Source organism: Mytilus trossulus, chromosome 8 (genome assembly GCF_036588685.1).
Source record: "Mytilus trossulus isolate FHL-02 chromosome 8, PNRI_Mtr1.1.1.hap1, whole genome shotgun sequence".
Lineage (NCBI taxonomy): Eukaryota > Metazoa > Mollusca > Bivalvia > Mytilida > Mytilidae > Mytilus > Mytilus trossulus.
This window is the reverse complement of record NC_086380.1, coordinates 39,144,657-39,168,993: the sequence shown is the minus strand read 5'-3', so window position 1 is coordinate 39,168,993 and position 24,337 is coordinate 39,144,657. Positions and strand designations below refer to the sequence as shown.

General features: G+C 32.5%; 1 protein-coding gene across 1 annotated transcript in view; it reads right to left on the bottom strand.

Annotated features, from left to right (window-relative positions):
* Positions 1 to 24,337, bottom strand: part of LOC134727650 (putative DMBT1-like protein) — a 112,585-nt gene that overhangs the window by 47,286 nt on the left and 40,962 nt on the right. Inside the window, exon 4 of the mRNA XM_063592032.1 lies at positions 14,698 to 14,861. Coding sequence (XP_063448102.1) covers positions 14,698 to 14,861 — 164 coding nt within the window. The remainder of the gene's footprint in view (positions 1 to 14,697; positions 14,862 to 24,337) is intronic.

Here is a 24,337-nt window from a genome sequence, read left to right as displayed (position 1 = left end):
GATTTTGTTGAAAAATTAAAGCCATGACAAAATTCGCCAATTCTAAAATAGTGTTGTTTTTATTCATGAGTCAAATAATAGAATCTGGAGACACAGAAACTGTTTGTATGTCATAGGAATTCATCATTTTTGCTATATGTCGGTTTGGTAGTTTGTTATCATATACAATAATTACATATATTTTTTCGGAAGAAAATTGATTTGTCCACATTAAGATAATGTTTACTTTTTTATATCGTCAATTGTAAATTCGCCGACATGTTTTCCGTATGCAAAGTGATCTTAACGTTACCTGGCTCGTACAAAAACAGTAATCGCAATACGCATAGATCTCTCATTGAAATAAACTTTTATCTGATTGTACATGTTATATACATGCTTAATATCCATGCTTCTTTGTTTACTGTTATATATAGTGACAATCCATAAACTTCGGCTTCAAAACACGACAAATAAATAGTCGCCATATTTCCATAACATAACAAGACAGAGAGAGAAAAACATTACGATTATACAATATCTGGATATGTTTGCGTAAAAAATGACAAAATCATGCATAGAAGCCTAAGTTTATGATAAATACATGCATTTGTTCAAGAATTGAATAAACATTAATTTTCATATGACTTTAAGATCACTTTAAGTAAAAAAAAAAGCAATAATGAACGTTCAGATTTTAAATAGAAAACTATCGTAGTTGCCTGGAAAGGAGCATAATTATTGATATTTTAAATGAACGTTCCTATTATGATGAATATTTGTAAACAAACAAATATGTGAAATTATTATATCAACCTGTTTATTTACTCTTCACTTGGCGTCCAGCGTCGTCCGTCGTCGTTAACTTTTTCAAATTACTTCTCCTCTGAAACAACTGGGCCAAATTTAACCACACTCGGCCACAATCATCATTGGGGTATCTAGTTCAAAAAATGTGTCCTGTGACCCGGCCAAACATCCAAGATGGCCGCCATGGCTTAAAATTTAACATAGGGGTATGTTATATCTCAAAAACCAAAGCATATAGAGCCAATTTGACTTAGTAATATAGTTTATCAAACCAAGATCTATCTGCCCTGAAATTTTCAGATGAATCGGACAACCTGTTGTTATGTTGCTGCCCCTGAATTGGTAATTTTAAGGATATTTTGCTGTTTTTGGTTATTATCTTGAATATTATTATAGATAGAAATAAACTGTAAACAGCAGTAATGTTCAGCAAAGTAAGATTTACAAAAAAGTCAACATGACCGAAATGGTCAGTTGACCACTTTAGGAGTAATTGCCCTTTATAGTCAATGTTTAACCATTTTTTGTAATTCTTAGTAATCTTTTATAAAAATCTTCTCCTCTGAAACTCCTGGTCCAAATTATTCCAAACTTGGCCATAATCATCTTTGGGTAATGTTGTGTAAAAGATGTGTCCGGTGACCCGACCATCCAACCAAGATGGCCGCCACGGCTAAAAATAGAACATAGGGGTGAAATGCGGTTTTTGGCTTATAACTCAAAAACCAAAGCATTTAGAGCAAATCTGACATGGGGTATAATTGCTCATCGGGTCAAGATCTATCTGCCCTTAAATTCTTTGATCAATCGGACAACCTGTTGTAGGGTTGCTGCCCCTGAATTGGTAATTTAAAGGAAATTTTGCTGTTTTTGGTTATTTATCTTGAATATTATCATAGATAGAGCATGTAGAGATAAACTGTAAAGTGCAATAATGTTCAGCAAAGTAAGATATACAAATAAGTCAACATGACCGAAATGGTCAATTGACCCCTAAGGAGTTATTGTCCTTTATAGTCAACTTTTAACAATTTTCATAAAATTTGTAAATTCTACTAACATTTTCCATTGAAACTACTGGTCCAAGTTCATTTTAGATAGCGATAATTGTAAGCGGCAAGAATGTTCAGTAAAGTAAGATGTACAAACATATCACCATCACCAAACCATAATTTTGTCATGAATCCATCTGCTTCCTTTGTTTAATATTCACATAGACTCAGGTGAGCGACACAGGCTCTTTAGAGCCTCGAGTTCACTATAGTAAAACAACAGTAAGGTCCTGGTTTAAAAATGTTGATTGCATATACGCCTGCCCCAAGAAACTGAAATTAACCCTGTTGTTTGTGAGGTTTGTCTTGTTAAACTTTTAGGGGTTTTTTTGTCTTGTTTTGTATCGTGTTTTCTATATTGTCGGGTTTTATTTATCTTTGCTCTTAGATCTTTGTCAAACAGTTGGACGAAGAGGGACGAAAGATACCATAAATTCATAGATTGAAAATAAACTGACTATAGCTAAAAATAAAAAGGCAAACAGACAATTAATACTACAGAAGACACAACATAGAAAACTAAAACCAAACAAACCCCATTAAAACTGGGGATGCAATATGCCACAGAATACTCTTTTTCAACTAATATAAAATTATTGATTATAAGTTTTGACAAAACGTAAAACTGAACAAAGTAGCAGGAGCAAATTAAATAAAACTAAGAGTTTTAAAAGAAATATCATGTGAAATTGCACCAATACTTACCATGATCCTAGAGAAGTCAGTGAAAACAAAGAGACAAGTGTATCTGATGACTGGGAAACTGTCCAAGTCTTACAGGTGTACTAAAAACTACTGCACTATATCCTCGACATGTGTTTGTTGCAACCTTTAGAACCACATCATAAAAAATGCCGATAATCACAACATATATTTCCCTTACAGCTTAGATTTCGCAGAGGTCGTTCCTTGAATTTTTAGATGATTAAGTTTCACATTCTTCTAGATTAAAAATTATTCAATCAATCGCAAGCAGCTGGTAGTTTACAAGGGGATCTGATAATGTAACATTCAAAAAGTCAGGGGATTCACAGGGGTCAGTCCTTGGTCCAAATGGTTTCTTGTATTACATTAACGATAGTACAACTGTTATATCGTCTACAGTGCGTTTATCTACATTTATCACAATAGTTCATTAATTTGGCAAAGAAATCTTGTTATGAGACATCCACATAACAAAACTATCATGGCAAATTAGCTCATAATAGACTACGAGGAAAGTGATAATCGAATCAGCTGAATGGAATTTTATTTAAGTTTCCAGTAATAAAGAAAAACAATCACCTCTAACTACACATTACATAATCACTTTTTAAAACATGTAACGACAGCAAAATATTTGAGGGTAATCATCAGATCAGAAATGTTTTGGTGGGATGTACACAAAACACTTATAATACCCTAGTCATTCTAACGGTGAATCTTAATCTTATATCAATATCCATAGCTAGTGTACGTACATGCAAGTTCTCAGAAAGACCATCCCTAGAGTATACTTGCTCTGTCAGGGATCCATAACAACAAGACATATAGCATCGAAAATGGCTACTGGTTTTGTAACTAAAAAATACAGACAAACCTCAAGCGTTGAAAACATGTTACAGCATTTTGCATGAAGCAGTCACTTTGACCGACGAACATATTCACGATTTGTTATGCTATATAAAATGAGAAAATATCTCAACGCTTACATTTTGGCATTGCATGTCATAATTAACACTGTCATGTCAAACTCATCCAAATCATGACAAAACCACTGTACTAAATGCTCCGCGATATGACGAGGTTGCTATCCGTGCATTTGAAATTGCTAGGAGTGGTCATATATTTACCAAACTAGCAAAATATGTTGTTAATAATTGGAGGTGTCAATGTTTGACATTCATATATTTCTAGATAATGTTCTTTAAGGTTATAGTTAGTTTGACTGTCCATGTCGTGTTATCACTTTTATTGCAAATAAATTTGAGAATGAAAATGGGGAAGGTATCAACGAGACAACGACCCGACCTTAGAACAGACAACATCAGAGGTTCACCAATAGGTCTTCAATGTAGCGAGAAATTCCCGCAACCGGAGGCGTCCTTTAGCAGGCCCTTAAACAAATATATATATAGTAGTCCAATGATAATGAACGCCCTAAAAATTATACACAAAAAGTAAGAAACTTAAATAAAGAATAGTTCAAGCCTAACATAGGCCAGATATTCCTGACTTGGGACAGCTGGATTAAACATGTTTATGAGATCACAACCCTCCCCTATACTCTAGCTAATGCAGAAAAGTAAACGCATAACACATTGAATTTCAGTTCAAGAGAAGTCCGAGTCTTATGTTAGAAGATTTAACAAAAGAAAAAAATAACAAAATGACAATAATACATAAATAACAACAGACTACTATCAGTTGACTGACGTGCAACTAAAGACATGAATCATATGAATATCAGACACAATTCCTCCCGTTCGGGGTTACGTTTCATACCATCATAACATAAGTTTGACAAGGGTTTTTTTATATTAAAAGATAGATGAATATGCTTTCTGGTACAAAATATGTCTTAAATAGTACAATGTAATTGGTTTGGGAAGGTAATTTTACAACGTTTTAAACGTATAACCGAAAAGACAGTAACATATAGCATTTGTACAATGATAAAATGGCAGGTATTATTGGACAAATAATATCAAAGATGATTATGCTAAGAGATGTTTGTGGACTTAAACCTAGAGAATTTTACAATTGGTTTTTTTTTCGAACAAATTTAAAATCACTTGACATATGTGGTTTTGAATTCTGTTATGATCGTAGATCGTATATCATTTTTGTTTTGTTTTCAAAAATTACTATCTATAGTGTTTAAATCTACGCGCGACAGATTTTGTTATTTTATTACGTTATCTGACACTTCAGATGTCGTCTTTGGGGATATGTAGTCCGAGCCGATACGTAGGCTGTTTGTGACCCTCGTACATATCTAGTAAAAGTGTATGGGTCGATATAGTATCAGAGCATGTCCAATTTACATAGTTTTTTTTAGTTTATTGCTACTAGAAAAGGATCTAAAAGAGTTTAAAAATATTTTAGTAGATAATATTTTTGTTCGCTTTGGAGATTCTGCATATCGTCACGTTATCGGAATTCCTCTGGGAACTGTGCACACTTATTGCGGACCTGTTAGTGTATGAAATACAATGCATGAAAAAAATCAGAAAAGACCCATCGAAACAACATCTGATACACAAATTTAATAAAACTTTTAGATATTTGGATGATATTTTGGCTCTCAATAATGACGACTTCAGTATGTATACTAAAGAAATTTTCACGATCTTGATTTCTACACATTTATATCATTCATGATAAAAGAGGTGATTTCTCATTTCCTATCGTTAATTATCCATTTTTATATGGTGACGTTCTCTTGTCACCTGTTTATATATCTCAGCTTGTAAGATTCGCTGGTGTATGTAACAATGTTTTAGATTATAACGAAAGAAATGTATGTATTACTGAAAAATTATTACACCAGGGTTTTCGATATCACAAACTAGTCAAAACATTTACTAAATTTTATCATCGGTATAAGGACATCATTCGTAAATATAACTCAACATGCAGAGTTCTTATAGGTTCAGGTATTTCACATCCACTATGTTATGAAAATATTCTTTATAAACACAAAAATGTATTCACATAAGAAGCTAACATACTTTTTAAATATACCTATTAAGAAGGGAAATAGTAACGATACTGTTTTCAGGTCATTAAAGATTGCATATTTTGGCGTTAATATTGGTTCACTTATCATGCTTATAGGGTCTTTGCATCGGAACTAAACACATTGTGAAAAAAACAGTTGTTGGCATGACACGAGTTATGTTCTTTACATATATGTAATAATGGTTAGATACTAAACCCCTAACGGGAAGGATTGTACCTAATATATTCATATGATGAAGACATAATCTTTCAATTAGTTTAATTGATGTCTGGAGCAGGCATGTCGGTTAACTGATAGTAGTCTGTTGTTATTTGTGTATTAGTGTCAATTTGTTTATTTTCTTTGGTTACATCTTTTAACATCAGACTAGGACTTCTTTTGAACTGAATTTCAATGTGCGTATTGTTCGTTTACTTTTCTGCATTGGCTAGAGGTATAGGGGGGTTAGATCTCATAAACATGTTTAACCCCGCCGCATTTTTGTGCCTGTCCCAAGTCAGGAGCCTTTGGCCTTTTTTAATCTTGTATTACTTTTAATTCTAGTTTCTTGTATATATACAATTTGGAGTTTAGTATGGCGTTCATTATTACTGAACTAGTATATATATTTGTTAAGGGCCAGCTGAAGGACCCCTCCGGAAGCAAACATTTCACGCTGCATAGAAGACCTGTTGGTGACCTTCTGCTGTTGTCTGCTGTATGGTCGGGTTATTGTTTCTCTATCATTTCCAATCTCAATTTATTTTATGTAAGTACAATAATTATCTTACTTTTATCTATGACACTTGTTATTCAACTAATTTCACTTTAAATAAGTTTCTGTGTTTTGATGTCATTCACATTTTCCCCTAGAATACCTATATTTCTGTGTCATCGTTCTTTGGCATTCTTGACACAATGAGAATAGCACAAATAAATCTTTACATTTTCGATCATCTGGCAATTTATTCATATTTCACACAGGAGTGGTCGACGAACGCCATACTTGATTTTATTGTTTATAATTAAGTTTTTTTTATTATATTGATACAAGTTATTTTCGTGTCGTTGATATAATACTATGCTTTATTTGAAATAGTTACAAATCATATAAGGTGATTTATATGACAGTAAAGTTTGAAATAAGTTGTATTAACGTCATAAAAGATAATGTCATTTAATTTCATGTAGTAAAAAATGACTTTTTTAGTAAATCCTTGGTAGCTATATGTATGCACATGTATACGTGACGCTTGGAAAAATTTATACGTATAATAAGTAAATGATCATTCATATAGGTATCTAGTAAGTTTCCGATATCAAGAAATTTCGTTTAAAAAGCAACCTTTTCTAAAGAAGACTTCGTAAAAGAAAGCTTTAACTAGAAATGGCCGATCAAGTTTTTGTTCCGCTAGATTTACTGATGTGGAATATAAACACATATAGGATAATTTGCTGTCGTGAAAGTAACACATGCAACATAGTTTTTTTTAGGATTGCGAATGCTCTTACACTTTTCGTCAGCACTCACGAAATTCATTATTTTGAACATAAGTCATTCGGAATATGCAAGATGTGATTCGCCTTCTACAGGATTGTTTGGATTAATAATTGTCCTATTAATCATTATGCCGATAGTTTATATCGTTTGTCTACTAGGAGCAAATGTTGAATTCATGCTTTGGTCTGGACCTTTAAAGGATTTTCCATTTTCTACGATATATTTTTCCTATGTTATACGGTTTATATAACTAAAACGCTACAAGGAAACTACGGAGGAGTTGCAATATGTATTATTATTGATATTGCTGCTGAATTCAGTGGTTTGTTTTTTGTGTTGGTTTACTGTAGTATTTGTAATTGCGACAATGAAGTTGTACCGTCATAAGATGGACATTAAAAAACACCATTTGCATTTCATTGACAAGCTCGAACATTTGAAGAGAAATGTGCCATGGGATTGTTAAGGTTTTTCATATATAGTATATACGTTTTCAAGTGACTGTACATGGACATTTAAATTTAATTTATAAACGTCATTGGTTTAACTATTATAGACTTCTTACATGTACCACATATTTATAAGAAGAAATGTTGACATATATAACGATTGATATACCTTTTAAGCTCAATTATCCATTTAATTCATATGATGTGTTGATTTACTTTGCTATGATAGTCATAACTATCTTTCTTTGTACAAACTATTCTCTTATTATCCAACTATGAGTGTCAATAAGACAAATCTCAACAACAGATCAAATGTTATTGAAGTCAACAATTATAGGTAAACGTATTGCTATCAACATTGAGCAAAACTCATATCGCATATTCAGCTGCATGTATATATAATAGGTTCAGAAATATCAAATAAAAAACAGTTCAAACGAGAAAACTAAAAGCCTAATTTCTTACAAAATAATAAACGAACAACACAGAAGATATACAGCAACATTCACTAAATTAAACATGTTAAAGGCTACCCTGAATTGGGATAGGCATATACAAAATGTGTTGGGTTAAACTAGTACGAAGTTGCTAACTATCCTCCTAACTTAAAATGTTGAAAAGGATGGTCGGTTGAAGACAAAACTTTGAATTGAATTGTTTAACATAGTCATTTCGTGGCCTTTTATAGCTGATTGTGTGATACGGGCTTTGCTCATTGTTTAAGGTAGTACGATTACCTACAAATGTTTATTTCTGTGTCATTTTGGTTTCTTGTGGAGGGTTCTCTCATTGGCAATCATACCACATTTTCTGTTCAATATTGACGACAAAAGAGATTATTTGAGCTTTTCACCTGTGACTTTTTTCATTTCATGTAGAAACATTCCAACAGCGCTGCATATCATCCGTTTAATACCATATTTATGGGCTTGCATTTCTCATAATAATTTTCCTGATAGAAGGCTCATCGGCTGGGTCTGCTCATGAAGAGCGAGGACCTTCCTAGATGTTCCCTACTTAATAATGATTCAGGGATAGATTGTGAAAATGATTTGCCACCTAAAAGATCACATTCGACTTCCAAGTAATCAATCATGACCAATATTATTCAATGGAATCGCTGAGGTCTTAGAATAAACCCTATCGAGTTAACGCTTTTAGTTTAGTCTTCAAGAAACTAATTTGAAAATGCCTGCAGCAAGTCAGGAATATGGCAGTTGTTGTCCATTTAGTCATGATGTATTTTGTCATTTGATTTTGCCATGTGATTAGGGACTTTTCGATTTGATTTTCATCTGTTTTCAGTTTTTTTTTGTGATTGTCATTTTTTTTACAGGAAGTGACCAAGTAACTTCAAAAGGATACAACATCTAGAGCACCTTTTATAAGGAAGACGAACGAGCTGCAGGTGGATCGATCATTTTTGTAAAGGACAATGTCATTCATAGCATACAACTCACTACTAGAGATCTGCAGGCAGGCAGTCTATCATTAGATAACACAATTTCATTATGTTCTATATATATTTCACCTAATTTTAATATAGATAAATCTGAACTAAACAACTTAAATGATCAATTACCTACACCTTTTATACTTTTTTGGACTTCAATACCCTCAATCCCTTGTGGGGAAGCAAGTCCCATAATGCCAAAGGTAAAATCATTTATCCCTCAAGAGTGTTTTATAGATTTTTAATGATGGATCTTACACTTATCTTGCCCTGGAAACGGTAATATCAATTATATGGTAATTTTTATAAATTTTCTGTTTACAAAACTTTGAATTATTCGAAAAACTAAGGATTTTCTTACCCCAGGAGTAGATTACCTTAGCCGTATTTGGCACACCTTTTTGGAATTTTGGGTCCTCAATGCTCTTCAACTTTGTATTTGTTTGTCTTTTTAACTATTTTGATCTGAGCGTCACTGATGAGTCTTATGTAGACGAAACGCGCGTCTGGCGTATAAAATTATAATCCTGGTACTTTTGATAACTATTTACACCACTGGGTCGATGCCACTGCTGGTGGACGTTTCGTCCCCGAGGGTATCACCAGCCCAGTAGTCAGCACTTCGGTGTTGACATGAATATCAATTATATGGTCATTTTTAAAAATTTTCTGTTTACAAAACTTTGAATTATTCGAAAAACTAAGGATTTTCTTACCCAAAAGTAGATTACCTTAGCCGTATTTGGCACAACTTTTTGGAATTTTGGGTCCTCAATGTGTCTTCAACTTTGTATTTGTTTGGCTTTTTAACTATTTTGATCTGAGCGTCACTGATGAGTCTTATGTGGACGAAACGCGCGTCTGGCGTATAAAATTATAATCCTGGTACTTTTGATAACTATTTACACCACTGGGTCGATGCCACTGCTGGTGGACGTTTCGTCCCCGAGGGTATCACCAGCCCAGTAGTCAGCAGTTCGGTGTTTACATGAATATCAATTATATGGTCATTTTTATAAATTTTCTGTTTACAAAACTTTGAATAATTCGAAAAACTAAGGATTTTCTTAGCCCAGGAGTAGATTACCTTAGCCGTATTTGGCACAACTTTTTGGAATTTTGGGTCCTCAATGCTCTTCAACTTTGTATTTGTTTGTCTTTTTAACTATTTTGATCTGAGCGTCACTGATGAGTCTTATGTAGACGAAACGCGCGTCTGGCGTATAAAATTATAATCCTGGTACTTTTGATAACTATTTACACCACTGGGTCGATGCCACTGCTGGTGGACGTTTCGTCCCCGAGGGTATCACCAGCCCAGTAGTCAGCACTTCGGTGTTGACATGAATATCAATTATATGGTCATTTTTATAAATTTTCTGTTTACAAAACTTGGAATTATTCGAAATACTAAGGATATTCTTAACCCAGGAGTAGATTACCTTAGCCGTATTTGGCACAACTTTTTGGAATTTTGGGTCCTCAATGCTCTTCAACTTTGTATTTGTTTGTCTTTTTAACTATTTTGATCTGAGCGTCACTGATGAGTCTTATGTAGACGAAACGCGCGTCTGACGTATAAAATTATAATCCTGGTACTTTTGATAACTACTTATTCTGCTTTTGTTACAAATATTTTTTAACTTCTGCTCAACAGAGATTTCCTCGTTGGAAATTAGACAGACTGATAGGCACTTGTTTGAATCTCTGCTGAACGTAACTTCAACCAACGATGTTTGAGGCTGTACAAGATCCAAATTTAGTCTGTAATACTGTGATAACGTCTTGTGTTGACCGAACATTTCCAATGACCTCGGGAATCCCAAAATACCCTAGCAGACCACGGAAGATCAAAGCCTGTGCTGAAGACATTGGTGACCGTAAAAATCTGAAAAAAGGTTAAATTAACATCCTACATAAACATTAAAAAAAGAGCATTTTTCGCGCTTTGGCACGGCGGACTTGCAGGCAAGCCTTACAAACATCTTGGAAAAAATGTCTCGGGGATAGCAGCTCGCACTTTGATGACAAAGGTTTGAAATATGATAAGGAAGACGAACGAGTTTTAAATATGATAAACATTTGAAAGATGGCAATTCGTTATCAACATCTGAAAAAGATATTGCTAACAAACTATGTGAAATTTCTGCGACATCTTCTTCGTCTAACAAATACAAAGAAGATTTTAAAAAGATCCCAAAAAAAAAGGAAAAAATTGACATAAATTTAAATCAAACAATAGTTAAAATCATAATTTTCCTATCTCTTTGGAAGATTTTTAAACATCTCATCTCATTCCATGACACATCTTGTAGGCATGTTAACATCCATTATCAACTGTTAAAACACTTGTCAGCTTCCTTGCTGGAAGCTCTCTTGCATATTATGAATTATATCTGGGAATTTGTTGATTAACCATCAATCTGGTAGCTTACCCATCAATCTGGTAGCTTACAACCGTCGTGCCGATTCCAAAACCGAGTAAATATCACACGGACCCTGTCAGTTAAACACCCGAACGCATGGTCAATGATCGCCTTGTTTGGTTATTGGAATAAAACGGGCTATAAGCCAATATCCAGTAAGGATCAAAAACAGGGCCGCAGTACGTAGCGTTGATCAACTTGTCAAATTAGAATCATTTGTCCGTAATGGTTTTGCGAAAAATGAACATGTGATGTCAGTCTTTTTAGATCTTGAAAAAGACTATGGCACTGCGTGGAGTATGGTAGTTTAAAATATCTTTTTGATATGTGGTTGAAAGGCAATCGGACAAATTTTATTTCGAACATTCAATTTAATGTTACAGGTAATTCAACCATGTCTGATCTATATGCTCAGGAGATGAGCGTCCCGCAGGGAAATATTTTATCTGTAAAATTATCTAGTGTTAGTTGAAGTCTTTAATAATAAAATAAAAATAAATAATAATAAAAAATGATATTGAAAGGCTATATTTGTGCGTTGATGATTTTTTTATATGTTGAAGAAGCAAAGATATGAATTATATAAATCGCCAACTACAACTACGTCTTGGAAGAATCGGAAAATGGGTATACATTTTCCTTCTCTAAAACGTTTGAGATGCATTTCTAGATTGATAGCAAAAAGAAATTGCATTTTGATCAAGAAATCACTTTAATTGGAAACCGATCAGAATGAAAGATGGAACCAAATTTCTAGGGTTAGTTTTTTAAAATATTTTTTTTTCTTATACAGATTCTTGATGCTGCTCATAATCAGGGTTTGCGTCTTTGTCTTGGTGCCTTTAAAACCTCACCAGTTTAGAGTCTGTATGTAGGGGCTGATGAACACGCACTCTCTAACATGCGTTTGAAGCTCCGACTTCAATATGCTGTCAAACTTAAAGCATATTCAGAAAATCCAGCGCTGGTTTTAATCAAATTTAAAAAGAATTTTTTGAAAAACATGCAAATACAATTCCTCCGTTAGGTATACGTTAAAAACCACATTTTAAAACGAGTTAATTGACCATTATGAAATAACCGTTTCACAAATGATATCGGATATGTTCCTTACATTGTTACTACTATCCCCTTCCGTTTCATGAGTTTGACCTACCGAATTAAGACTATTTACCGGATTTTTTTATAAAATAAGCAACACGACGGATGACACATCGGAGCAGGATCTGCCCTCCCTTCTAGAGCACCCCTGGTTGTTTGTGGGGTTCGTGTTGTTTATTCTTTAGTTTTCTATGTTGTGTCATTTGTGCCATTGTTTTTCTGTTTGTCTTCTTTCATTTTTAGCCAGGCGTTGTCAGTTTATTTTCGAATTATGAGTGCGAATGTCTATCTGGTATCTTTCGTTCTTCTCTTAGCTATGCTAACTTTTCTAGAAATTGTATTTCGTTGAAAATATTTTGATAAACGATTGTTGATAGTTTTCTTTTTAGTTTGTTGAATATTTACTTGCTGGCGTATAATCGTTGTCAAACCAAGGCTTATATTATCATTTGAATTACATCAAATATATGAACAATCACAATATCAGTTTGAATAGTGTCGGTGTGAATTTCACATCCCGTTTTTATTTCCATATATAAACATTAATACAAAAATCTGATAAGTGTTGATGAATCTAGCTTTAAAATGTTAACAGAAGTTTTACAAAACATGATCTAATGCACCAACATTCTTGTGTAAAACTGGTCAGTGTATTCAATACTCATTTTCTGAAATCATGAGAACAATAGATTAAAATGACCGACAGTACATAGTCAAATATTGGTTGCGTTTAAGTACCCCTTAATTGTGTTGCTATAGTTCTTAGTGTTTTAAAAAAATCTTGGTGATGAATAACTACAAGAAGTATAATAAACAAAGGAATGACTTTTAAACTTTGAGACAACTTTTGCGCTGTTTTTTTTTTTATTTTATCTGTCCATTTATAAACTTGTGTCTTGCTATTGATTTCAAATTCGGAAAAAGAATTTTGAAGTGAATTTGTAAATTTAAAGAAAAACAAATGTGGTTTTTTTTATAATAAATGCTGTTGTCTTATCTGCTAATCTATCTTTTGAGCAAATATGTCTTTCCCTGCTCATGCTAGTGTCTTCCCCAATATTTTTCACCCTCACCTTTTATATTTTTTTTAATTTAAGGAAACTCCTAACCAATGAACTAACATAAATGTTCAAACTTGCCGTTGTATTTTCTTTCACATGTTATTATGTAGCTTTGGTTCAGTAAACCAAAGAAATGCCAATATCAATTCAGAACGCAATATACATAACAATATCCCAAACCGTCGGTTGTCCCTCCACTGTTTTCAACTTACACAACAATGCGAATAAAAATCCCGGTTGTCTTTTTTTTAAATGGCCAAATCATTATTCCATACAGACTAACACTGTTATCAAGGACAACTATTCAAACTAATTTAAGTTGAATAAGGGGCAATACTCATTTTGTAGAACAGAAATAATAATGTTAAGTTGTAAGTATGAACAAACGCAGATACGATTGGGGGTTTGCATCCAATTCAGTCTATGTTCACTTTAAACAGATACTACTCCGAGACCTCGATAATTAAGAAAGAAGATACAATTTTGAACAATTATTTGGGCTCTATATTTATTATTAGTTCCATTCAAAACTTCTAACTCAATTCATATTGAAAATCAAAAGCAAGACAAATGTTTAATACATGAATAAATAAACATTTGAATGTTAAGATTTTGTATATAGCTCTAGACCCACAAATTAAACAAAGTTTTAGAAATCATATCGGAACAGATATGACATTACCTCAATTATAGTTATATTCAGACATGTTTAGTATGTGTATCCTTTTGATAAGTTGCGCCTTTTTTAACTTATTTTAATAGTTTCTTCTTATGTTGTATATGCCTCTCACATGTTTAACCCCACCACATTCTGTATGTTTGTGCCTGTTCCGAGTCAGCCTCAAATTTATTGTTTGTCGTTGTTTCTGTAACATATTTATTTTCGGTCCAATATTTTTGGTACATTTATTATGCTATTTCTCTTTTGAAGTGTTTTACATTGACATTTCGGGATCTTTTATAGCCGACTATGCGGTATGGGCTTAGCTTTTTGTTGAAGGCAGTACGATGACAAATAGTTGTTTATTTCTGTGCCATTTTGGTCACTTGTGGCGAGTTGTCTCATTGGCAATATTACCACATAATCTTTTGTTATATTTAAGATTCAAATAGAAACTAAGTTATTATAAATTAAAGAATTTTGAAATAGTCCCCGATTTACCTTGGCAGACAACACCAGCATCTTCGCTATGCTGACAATTATGTTGGAATAGGCCACCAGACTGACAATCAAATATGTCCGTTTCTGTTCCAATACATTTTAAATCATCCAAAACAATAGATCCATATCCCTCTCCAAAAAAAGCTTCAATATGAGGAACTGATCTAAAAATAGATATTCTTAATAAATCATTTTGTTTGTGATATTATTGTATTTTAATATCCAATGAACAATCAGAAAATGGTCTTAATTTAAGAGAACGTCATTACTGTTGCATTAGAAAATAAATATGTGACTCTGTGAGTTACAGCTCACTTATGATAATCCACACCCTGCTAAAAGTATAAGATTAGCATGAAGTTACAGATTTATGAATAAAAAAACGCATCAAACGGTAAAGCTGACTAATAAAAACCCTGAAACCAAATTCTTATTCTATAGTTCCTGAGATTGTTGAAAAATCTATCATTGACGGACGGACAAACAGACTGATAGACAGACATATAGACTGGTAGACAGACAGACAGAGGATAGTAGTTTACTCCCAATTTGTTTAATGCGGTGCATGACAAAAAATGTAAAATTACCTAAACAAAAGTTAATTTGTGTATTTTTTCGTCTAATATTATCTTAGAAAGATACATAATAATTAGGTCTTTCCACCTTTCTTGTGGAAAGACCTATTGAATTTGTTCTGATTATTTTTTTTTCTTCCGCCTAATTTTTTTCTTGCGGTGTAAAAATTTTTCAAAAGATGTCGCTTAGTTTTTTGTATTTGATATCATTCAGTCTATACGCTTTTGAAACTGACCCTGTTTAACCGAACACTTTTCTTTGTAAGAGTTATCTCCCCCAAACACTGTTTTTCTTGTTATCAGATCTCCTCCGCAACCTTAAAAGAAAGCGACAATTTTATTTTTCCAAATTTCTTGTTATATCCTCAGGATGTTACGTTTTATTTTCACCGAAGCTTTACGAAGACTCCATATGAGAGTTATTTCCCCTTTTGTAAAGAAATAAATGAAATAAATTTGTTACTGGAAAACCAATAGTGATAGAGGCCTAGGGTCTTTTGATTTGAGGTCCTTGGTCCAATAAAATGAAAATGAGGTCAAGGTCAAAGGTCAAGGTCATGTTTAAAAATATGATTTTGGCTTGTTATCTCTTATTTTCAGAAATCCTATAAGATATCGACAAAATATTTTCACAAAATGTGTGTTACAACATGGCGTAACACGTAAATTTTAGTTAAAAGGGTACATAAACCTTTGATGCGACTTTTCCCCCTTTTATATCTTATATTAGTTGTATGGTAATATAACTCATTATCATTATAAAGTAAAGGCTAAGAGTCTTTTGATTTAAGATCCTTGGTCCAAAAAAATTAAAATTAGATCAAGGTCAAAGGTCAAGGTCATGTTTTAAACTTATAAATTTTGATTTTGGCTTATTTTCACTCTTTTTCATTAACCTTATAAGATTTCAACAAACTATTTTTACTAAATTGTTAGTTGAGACATGTCGTAACTTATAAATTTTTATTGGAAGGGTGCGAAGAGAATAAATGGGATTTTTGCCCCTGTTATATTTAGAATTATACGTAAAGTGATATTACTCATGAACCATCACTAGTAGCACGATTTCAGTCTGAAACGGTCATTTTGGTCTGATCACATCTTGATTGACTGGATTTACCGCTAGAGAAATTCGTCAAGATATTTCAGATCGTTTAGTCGCCGTTCAGATCGATAGCCTCATCAGGTAAATCAGTTCGTTAAGGCGTATCAAGACGGAAAAGACTGAATCGTCTAGCGGGTTGTTTAGACCCGTTAAGACCGTGTCAGACCAAAACAGTCCATGGATACAAAATTACGTTCAACATGTTCAGACCCTGTTTAGATCCGTTTAGTATACCGGTTTGATAACACGAGTTGCGCCCCTTCTACTCGATAATGCATTTTAGATTAATTTGTTATATGTTTTTTTTTATATTAGGATTTGTTTGAAGTATATTTTGATTAATTAAAAAGAAAAATTAAATCTTCTGTTGATTCTTTATTTCTTTTCTTGTTTTGTCGAGGAACTAATAAATTATTCGTCTATTATATGTTGTTTATTTTTTAATAAATGTTAGTTTATATAAATGTATATTGGTAATTAAATGCAAGGACGTATGTTAATTGTATACACACCAGAATGTATGCCATAAACCTTAAAATGTTGTGAACACCGGTAAAAAGGTTTTTCGTATTTGAAGATTAGTAACGGAAAATCCTAAACGTAACCTAAAAAAGTTAAGGATCCACAGAAATGCACCGGAGCCAAATTAACACATGCATATTTTTGTTTTATGTATGACATTTGCTTTAATTCGTTTTCTGTTGATATAGATCTATGTCCTAGTTAACCGTTGAAGCTGTTGCTTTTTGTTTGCATGTTTATTAATTTAGTGCGATTTACTCTATTTAAGTTGGAAAAAAATATTCCCGACATCCGGAAATTCGAAAAAAGACTTCTCGGATCCCGAAACCTGATCATCATACTGCATTCATTCAGTCTCTGTCGGGACAGTGTTAAAGTATCACCGTATACTATTTATTTTCTAATCCATATGATAGGTATATTGTACTTAGTATACATATGGCGTTAACTTAAACAAAATCTATTTTAGTTAAAATGGTCGAGTTCGATGGCACGTGCTAGTAATCAACCGGGTCAACAGGTAACAAAATCAATGATCCGTAACGTAAAAAAGTACATGCCTATTATATATTACAATTACTCTCATCATCATTCTTAATAGAAAGGTGCCGTAGGGCTAAACGTTAATAAAGAATTAATGAATTTGTGTATACACGTATTAGTGATGTCTGATCGTCAGTTTTTGATATACATGCTTATGTTTTCAAGTTTTTAAATTGAGCAAAAAAACATGAACTGTTCGGAAGTTTGTTAAGTATTCAAAAGAAACTTTTCACTTCTCTACTATATAGTTTACAGAGTATTCTTTTAAATTGTGTCAGTTAAATAAAGTAGTGTGTATTTGTATTCTATTTATTTTGCTAATTGTATCATTATAATATTCATTTCGTATTTCACTACTATATATACTTTAAGTTGTAGTGTGATTGATTGTTGGTTGTTAAAAGTCCAGTGGCAAATATTTCATGCATTTTCAGGACCAGCTGTAAGTTGAAGACATATATATAACTCACCGGTGTAGTTTTCACGTGTTATAATAGATAAAAGAATAATTAATTTCTAAAATATCGAAGCATAAAGGAGGCAAGGCGCATGGAATACCCGCACTTATCAGTTCTTTTCTCTGTTTTGTCTTAAATTTTTTTTTTTTTTTTTTTTTATATGTTTATATAATTTACGATAACTGCGGTGTATACGTGCTGTCAGACGAAAGATAAATATGTGCCCTTTAAATGTCTTTTTTATCATGGATTGCTTGCTTTCGTCGTATTGAATGGAAGCTGCGCACAAAGTACTAATTCTTTGGCGTATAACGACCAACCATGATGTGAACAATCTTCTAAAGATTAATTTTGAAATGTCTGACATTGTAAAGTTCGACTACAGTAAAACTTGTAAAATGCATTTTTTTGTACAAAAAACACTTCATTTTGTTATAAAAATTTTGGTATGGGTTTTGCTCATTGTTGAAAGCTGTACGGTGACCTATAATTGTTAATGTTTGTGTCATTTTGGTCTTTTGTGGAGAGTTGTCTCATTGGCAATCATACCACATCTTCTTTTTTATATTTAAATAGTCTCCCCTTAATTTTTTGTCTGTAGTGTTTTTGTTGATTGCTGTTTATCACATATTTGTTTGTTTGTAGCTCATGTATACTAGTATAAATCAAGTTGTCATCACTGTTGGGTTTCTCGTCTGTATTTTTTACATTAACTCTCTTAGAAGCCTAGCTCTTTCCAAGCAGAGCCATTTATATAGGGTGCTCATCATGAAGTTTAAGTTTTTGGTCTTTGCTGAAGGGTGTGCAGTGACCTATTATATAGTGACTAAAAAGAAAATCACTTGGTCTACATGGTTTATAGTTTAAGTTATGAAAGTCGTCTCATCAAAATTCATACCCAGTGGTGGATCCAGGGGGAGGGTTCAGGGGGTTGGAACCCCCCTTTTTTGGACGATCATGGAATGGGGACATATAGTTGGAACCCCTCCTTTTGTCTTGGGTTGGGAACCCCCCTTTTTTAAATGGCTGGATTCACCCCTGATACCATATCTCCTTAGGCAAAAAAAAAATTATGTTTGTTTCCAACATGTTCAATGTAGCTTACAGCTTCTGAGAAACAATTAAAACATTGATGACCTTCTGCTGTTGTCTGCTCTGTAGTCGGGTTGTTGTCTTATTGGCACATTCCCCATTTCCAGACTCTAATTTCATTACGAAGTATCTGAGAAACAAACCTAACCATGTTAACATTGTATTAAACTGAAATAACCTAAATCACTTAAATTATCCATAAAATAAAATTAAGGTCAGGTCAACCTAACCTGATAGACAAGTAGACCTTGCAATGTACTCATATACAATAAAATGTATCCAATTACATGTAATAAAATGTAACAGTATATTTTACACTCATTCACTGAACCACACATCAAGCTCTTTTAGCTTTTATAAATGTAAAGCTCTATTAAAAATAGCTTACATCATCACCCCAAGACTGTAATACATATTTCTTGCATATATACAACCAACTTTCATGACTTTCATGTAAGGCGAGACAAAATAAATTGATACTTTGAAGTACATGTATTGTTTAATATGTTCGACTACTACATGTACTAGTATAAAATGCCAGTTTCAGAATGAACAGTAATTTAGAAGATTGTCAACATACATGTAGATTCATTCAGACTATTTGAACTACAAATGTATACAGCAAGCTGTCATTTAACTGTAAGTTCAACCAACAACCGTGCCAGGGCTGTAAAGCTTATCTAGGTTGGTGAAACTTCCATAATCATGCATATATGACACTAACCAATAGTGACGGACCGTGACAGACCCTCATGAAAGGTCAAAAAGGTTAAACACTCCCAGCTGGTGGTACATGAAGCCAACAGTAGCAACGCCAGCACAGAAATTCTTATTATATCCAAATTCTTATTTTAAATGTATAATTATCCAAGGTGAATTCAGATATATATGATCATGATGATGCACTTGTAGTATTGACAATGATCATGATGATTGTAAGATAATCACTGAAACTATGAACTTTCATTATTCCAATTTCCTACTTTTTTTCCTATGAATTTCAAGTTTGCTATTTGTTCAATTCACAATTTCCTTTTTGTCCAATCAAAACATCCCATCAACATCATGGCATAATGCTGTTATCTTTATCAACGTTATTTCCAATTGCAATAAGTAACTCAAAATTATGAATGAATCCACCGTTTCGCAATTTACAGCTACAGAGGTGAGGTACCGTATGAGAGTAATTTAGTGACACTATATATTTCCTATGTATATATGATATATATGCCCCTTCATAATCTTGCTGGGAATCATGCTCAAACCAATGTGATATCTTATCTACAAAAAAAATATACATTAAGAATTAAGTATTTATAACTTGTATTACATGCGACTTCTATAACATGTATAAAATTAAATAAGTCAATAGCATTAATACTATTTTATATACTACTGTCAATTCAGAAATTAATGTGAGGTTTTTATTATTGCGAAAAATGCGACTGAGTTGTAAACGCAATAATTTAACGCACATTTTGTGATATTTTATATGAATTAAACATGATTTTTCACAAAATCGTAAAAATTAATATCGCATTTAAGTCTAAAATGAAAAATTTGCAATAATTTGCAAGCAATAATTTCTGAATTTACAGTAACTACATGTATTTGATTTGTGATATTTGTAGTAATAATAATTCAACAAATTCTTTTAATAATACTTTTTTATTTCAAAATAGAATTTGTAGAATATTACTACATACATGACAAAGCAATGGTATGCATAGATTATAACAAGTTATATTTTAGTTCTACAAAATTTAGAGCAAAACAAATCATTGATAACAATTCAGGGGCGAGTCCAGCCATTTTGAAAACCAGGGCAAAGGGGGGTTCCAATTACATGTCCCAATTCCAATGCATTGATCCTTAAAAAGAGAAAGGGTTCCAACCCCTGGAACCCCCCTCTGGATCCGCGCCTGCAATTTAATGAAACATGCCTGGAAAATTATCTTAAATTTCTTATCACAAAAGTGTAAAAAATTGTCGTTAAGGACGCAATGCTGTCACATCATTTGGAATCAGGGCACAATATCAATATACTCTTTTTTTGCCCCCGGCAATTTAGAGGTTATTGCATATGCAAACCCAAGCCTTGAAGGTATTCATAACAAATATGTTATAAATTATAATTATGGTACATCACCCACCAGTGGCTTTATAAATAGGTGCATCATCATTGTAACATACATGTGAAGATTGGTTGGTTATGAGTTATAAAAAATCCAGTGACAGATATTTCATGAAAATTTTAGGACGTGACAGTTATCAATACATTATTAAACATACAATACAGATAGTTTATTGAATAAATGCACAGTTATACCCCAATGGGGTTGAAGGCACATATAAATGAACACAATACATCATACAAAAATAACAACAAAAGAACAAACATTATATACATTAAGTATCTATCATGCAGTTGTTGAGTCCATCCTCCTCAGTGACCATGACTTTTTAACAAATGGAGCCGTATACTGCATAATTGACGGACACGAAAGACATAAAACCAATTTATCCACAATATCCATATTATCTATATCAGAATAGGTATTTCTAACTTTCTGTAAAAATTCAAGTCTCAAATCTTTAATTCAATACATGTAAATAAAAAATGTTCTCCATCATCTATTTTATTTAGACAACAATGTTGACATAAACGTTCTTCCCTTTTTATATTTTTGTATCTACCCCTTTCAATTTCCAAAATATGGTCACTTACCCTTGATTTAGTAAATTTTTTCCTTATTTCAAAGTTATTCTCTTTAAGTAAATAAGGCTCAGTTTCATATTTCTTTTTGATTTTACTATGGATAAATTATTCATTATTTTCTGTTAAAGAATTTATTTTTTTAAAGAACAGCTTTTTATAGTTTTCTTGCATAATATCTTTCATGTGTTTATTCATTTTATATTTTTCTTTTATGAAGTCAATATTTTGTATATCAGATATATTTAAATTATTTTCATGAATTATATTTTTTACAAAAGTATACCAAGAATAGGTTCCTGATTCATCCAACAGTTTAGTTGTGCAGTATGCATCATATAACAACGGATTAATTTCTGTGTTAGATACTCTTGCCATATGTTTAGTGCTTGAACCTTTACATATACATCTATTGGATATTGTCCTAAATCTGCCCTTGATGCAATGTTAACTGCTTTTTTACTTAAACCTAGAATTATTTTGCAAAATTTTAAATTCACCTTTTCAATAAAGCTATTATCAATTGACGTAAGTAAATCAAAATCTTTATCATTATTTACTGCTCTACTCTGAGACCTTAGTATTTTTTCATAGTAGTCCATATACCAAATTTCTGAGTTATACATTAAAATTGGTTTTATTAAAGATTCAAATAGTTTTTTATGTATATTTATAGGTATATTTTCTATATTAATCATATATTTCAGTGTTTTCCATTCGGCATTTAAGCCGGGTGTGCCGACCACCTTTCCATTTTAGGAGGTGGTCGGCTTTTTCTTCCAAATTCCGGATTGTTTTCTGTTCCGCACCGTAAAAATTTAGATACTAATATCGCCTCGCAGATTTGATTTCATTGACAAAAATGGCGGATCGTCAAATATCAATGTTTTCTTTTATTAATCGGGGGAATGAAAAGGCAAATGACGACGGTGATAAGGATAATTCTAAGCCATATGAGTCAACTAAAACGGATAAGTTGAATTGAAATTATTGAAATTAAAAAAAAAAGTATCTAAACAACACAAAATGCACACAGGCTTCACGAAGATAAACAGGTTGGGAACAATCCCAAAATGAGGGATATCCCTTAAAAGAGGGACTGTCCCTCAGGCAAGGGGTCATATTACTGTTGAAGAAAAGAAAAAGTAAAACTTAGAATTTTTACCTTATAATGGAGAAAATCGTTTTATTTGGTACAACTTTTCAGGTACCAGTCTTGTATTACAACTCCAATTTCCGGTGCATGTCAAAACATGGAGGGAAACAAAATAGTGCATTTTTTTCTGATTTTTTTTCTGAACTCAATTGTTTCTGTTTGATTATAGGTTTATGCTGAATTGAAACATATATATAGACTTTAAAAAAAATCTTGCATCTTTTGGGGATATCAATCCAGGAAAGTGGAAGGATATCATGTTTACTGGAAGTGGTGCGGCCTAGTAAAAATAGCAAACAGAAAGTAGAAAAAAAATGTTTTGACTTCAGGATTGCGTAACTTTTTATTCTTCGTGGCAAGACCCCCTTTTTTTTCGATTAAATCACAATTTCACATTAGTACATACATGATATGAACATGAAATTTTTTTTCTATGTCGCATTTTTTATTTTTTTATTTTCAAAGATCAGCTGTTTAGCATGTAAGCCTATGGAGCAGTCAATTACAAGACTGCAACCTGCATAGGGTAATTTTTTCATATGTTCACTGCAAGGAAGTAGCTCATGTGGACTTATGTGTGCCCAGAATGATAAAACATCATGATTTAAGAACTTTTTAAGAGAAAAAAATTATGGGGTATCAAGTTACACTGAAAAAACTGAAATTATGTAATAATTATGCATTTTCATACTAGACACCATTCTAAAGTATTAATAGATATAAAGCACAACAGTTTGAGGCAAGTTGAGATTCTGATGGTATTACATACATGATTTTCAATTAAAAAGAACATAGAAAGATTTTTTCTCAATGAAATCTTCTTCTTATGATGCAATTTTTAGTTGCACAGTTTTATTGAAAATAAGAGCAAAGTTGAAGAGACAGCTACATACAAAAGTACAATTTTTTTCTTAAGGGTTATTATTTTCATGGCTCAATTGTTGACATTTAGGTAGAATATGTATAACATGAACTTTTGGTGAAAAGATTTTCACAAAATGTTCATTTTTCATGAGTCTATACTTCTTTTCCTGTCTGCGGCACTGCATGGTTAATTGAAATTTCCATATTTGGGTTAAAAATTTGTTTAAAAAGTAGAATTTTTCTAAAACTATCCATCATGACATGGATTTTTGTGATTAGGTGTGACAAGTAATCAATATTCTTACCAAAAACACCAACTTGAGTATTCATTTTGTTTATTCTGGAATTTTATTTCAAATTTTATATGCATTGGTGGGTCAAGTGCGGTCTAAAAACCATGATATAGTAGGCATGTATAAAGACCAGTATAGTCAAACAAGAGAAAGGTATGGTCTTTCTTGTGTCCAGATAGTTGTATTGTAGCAAATTCTTCAATATGAAAAAGTTTTGGGTAGTTTTTCAATTTTGACTTAAACAAGAGGCCCACTTGTGTAGATTTCATTGAAAAAAAGGGGGAGGGGTAAACTATTGAATGTGGTTCATTTAAAC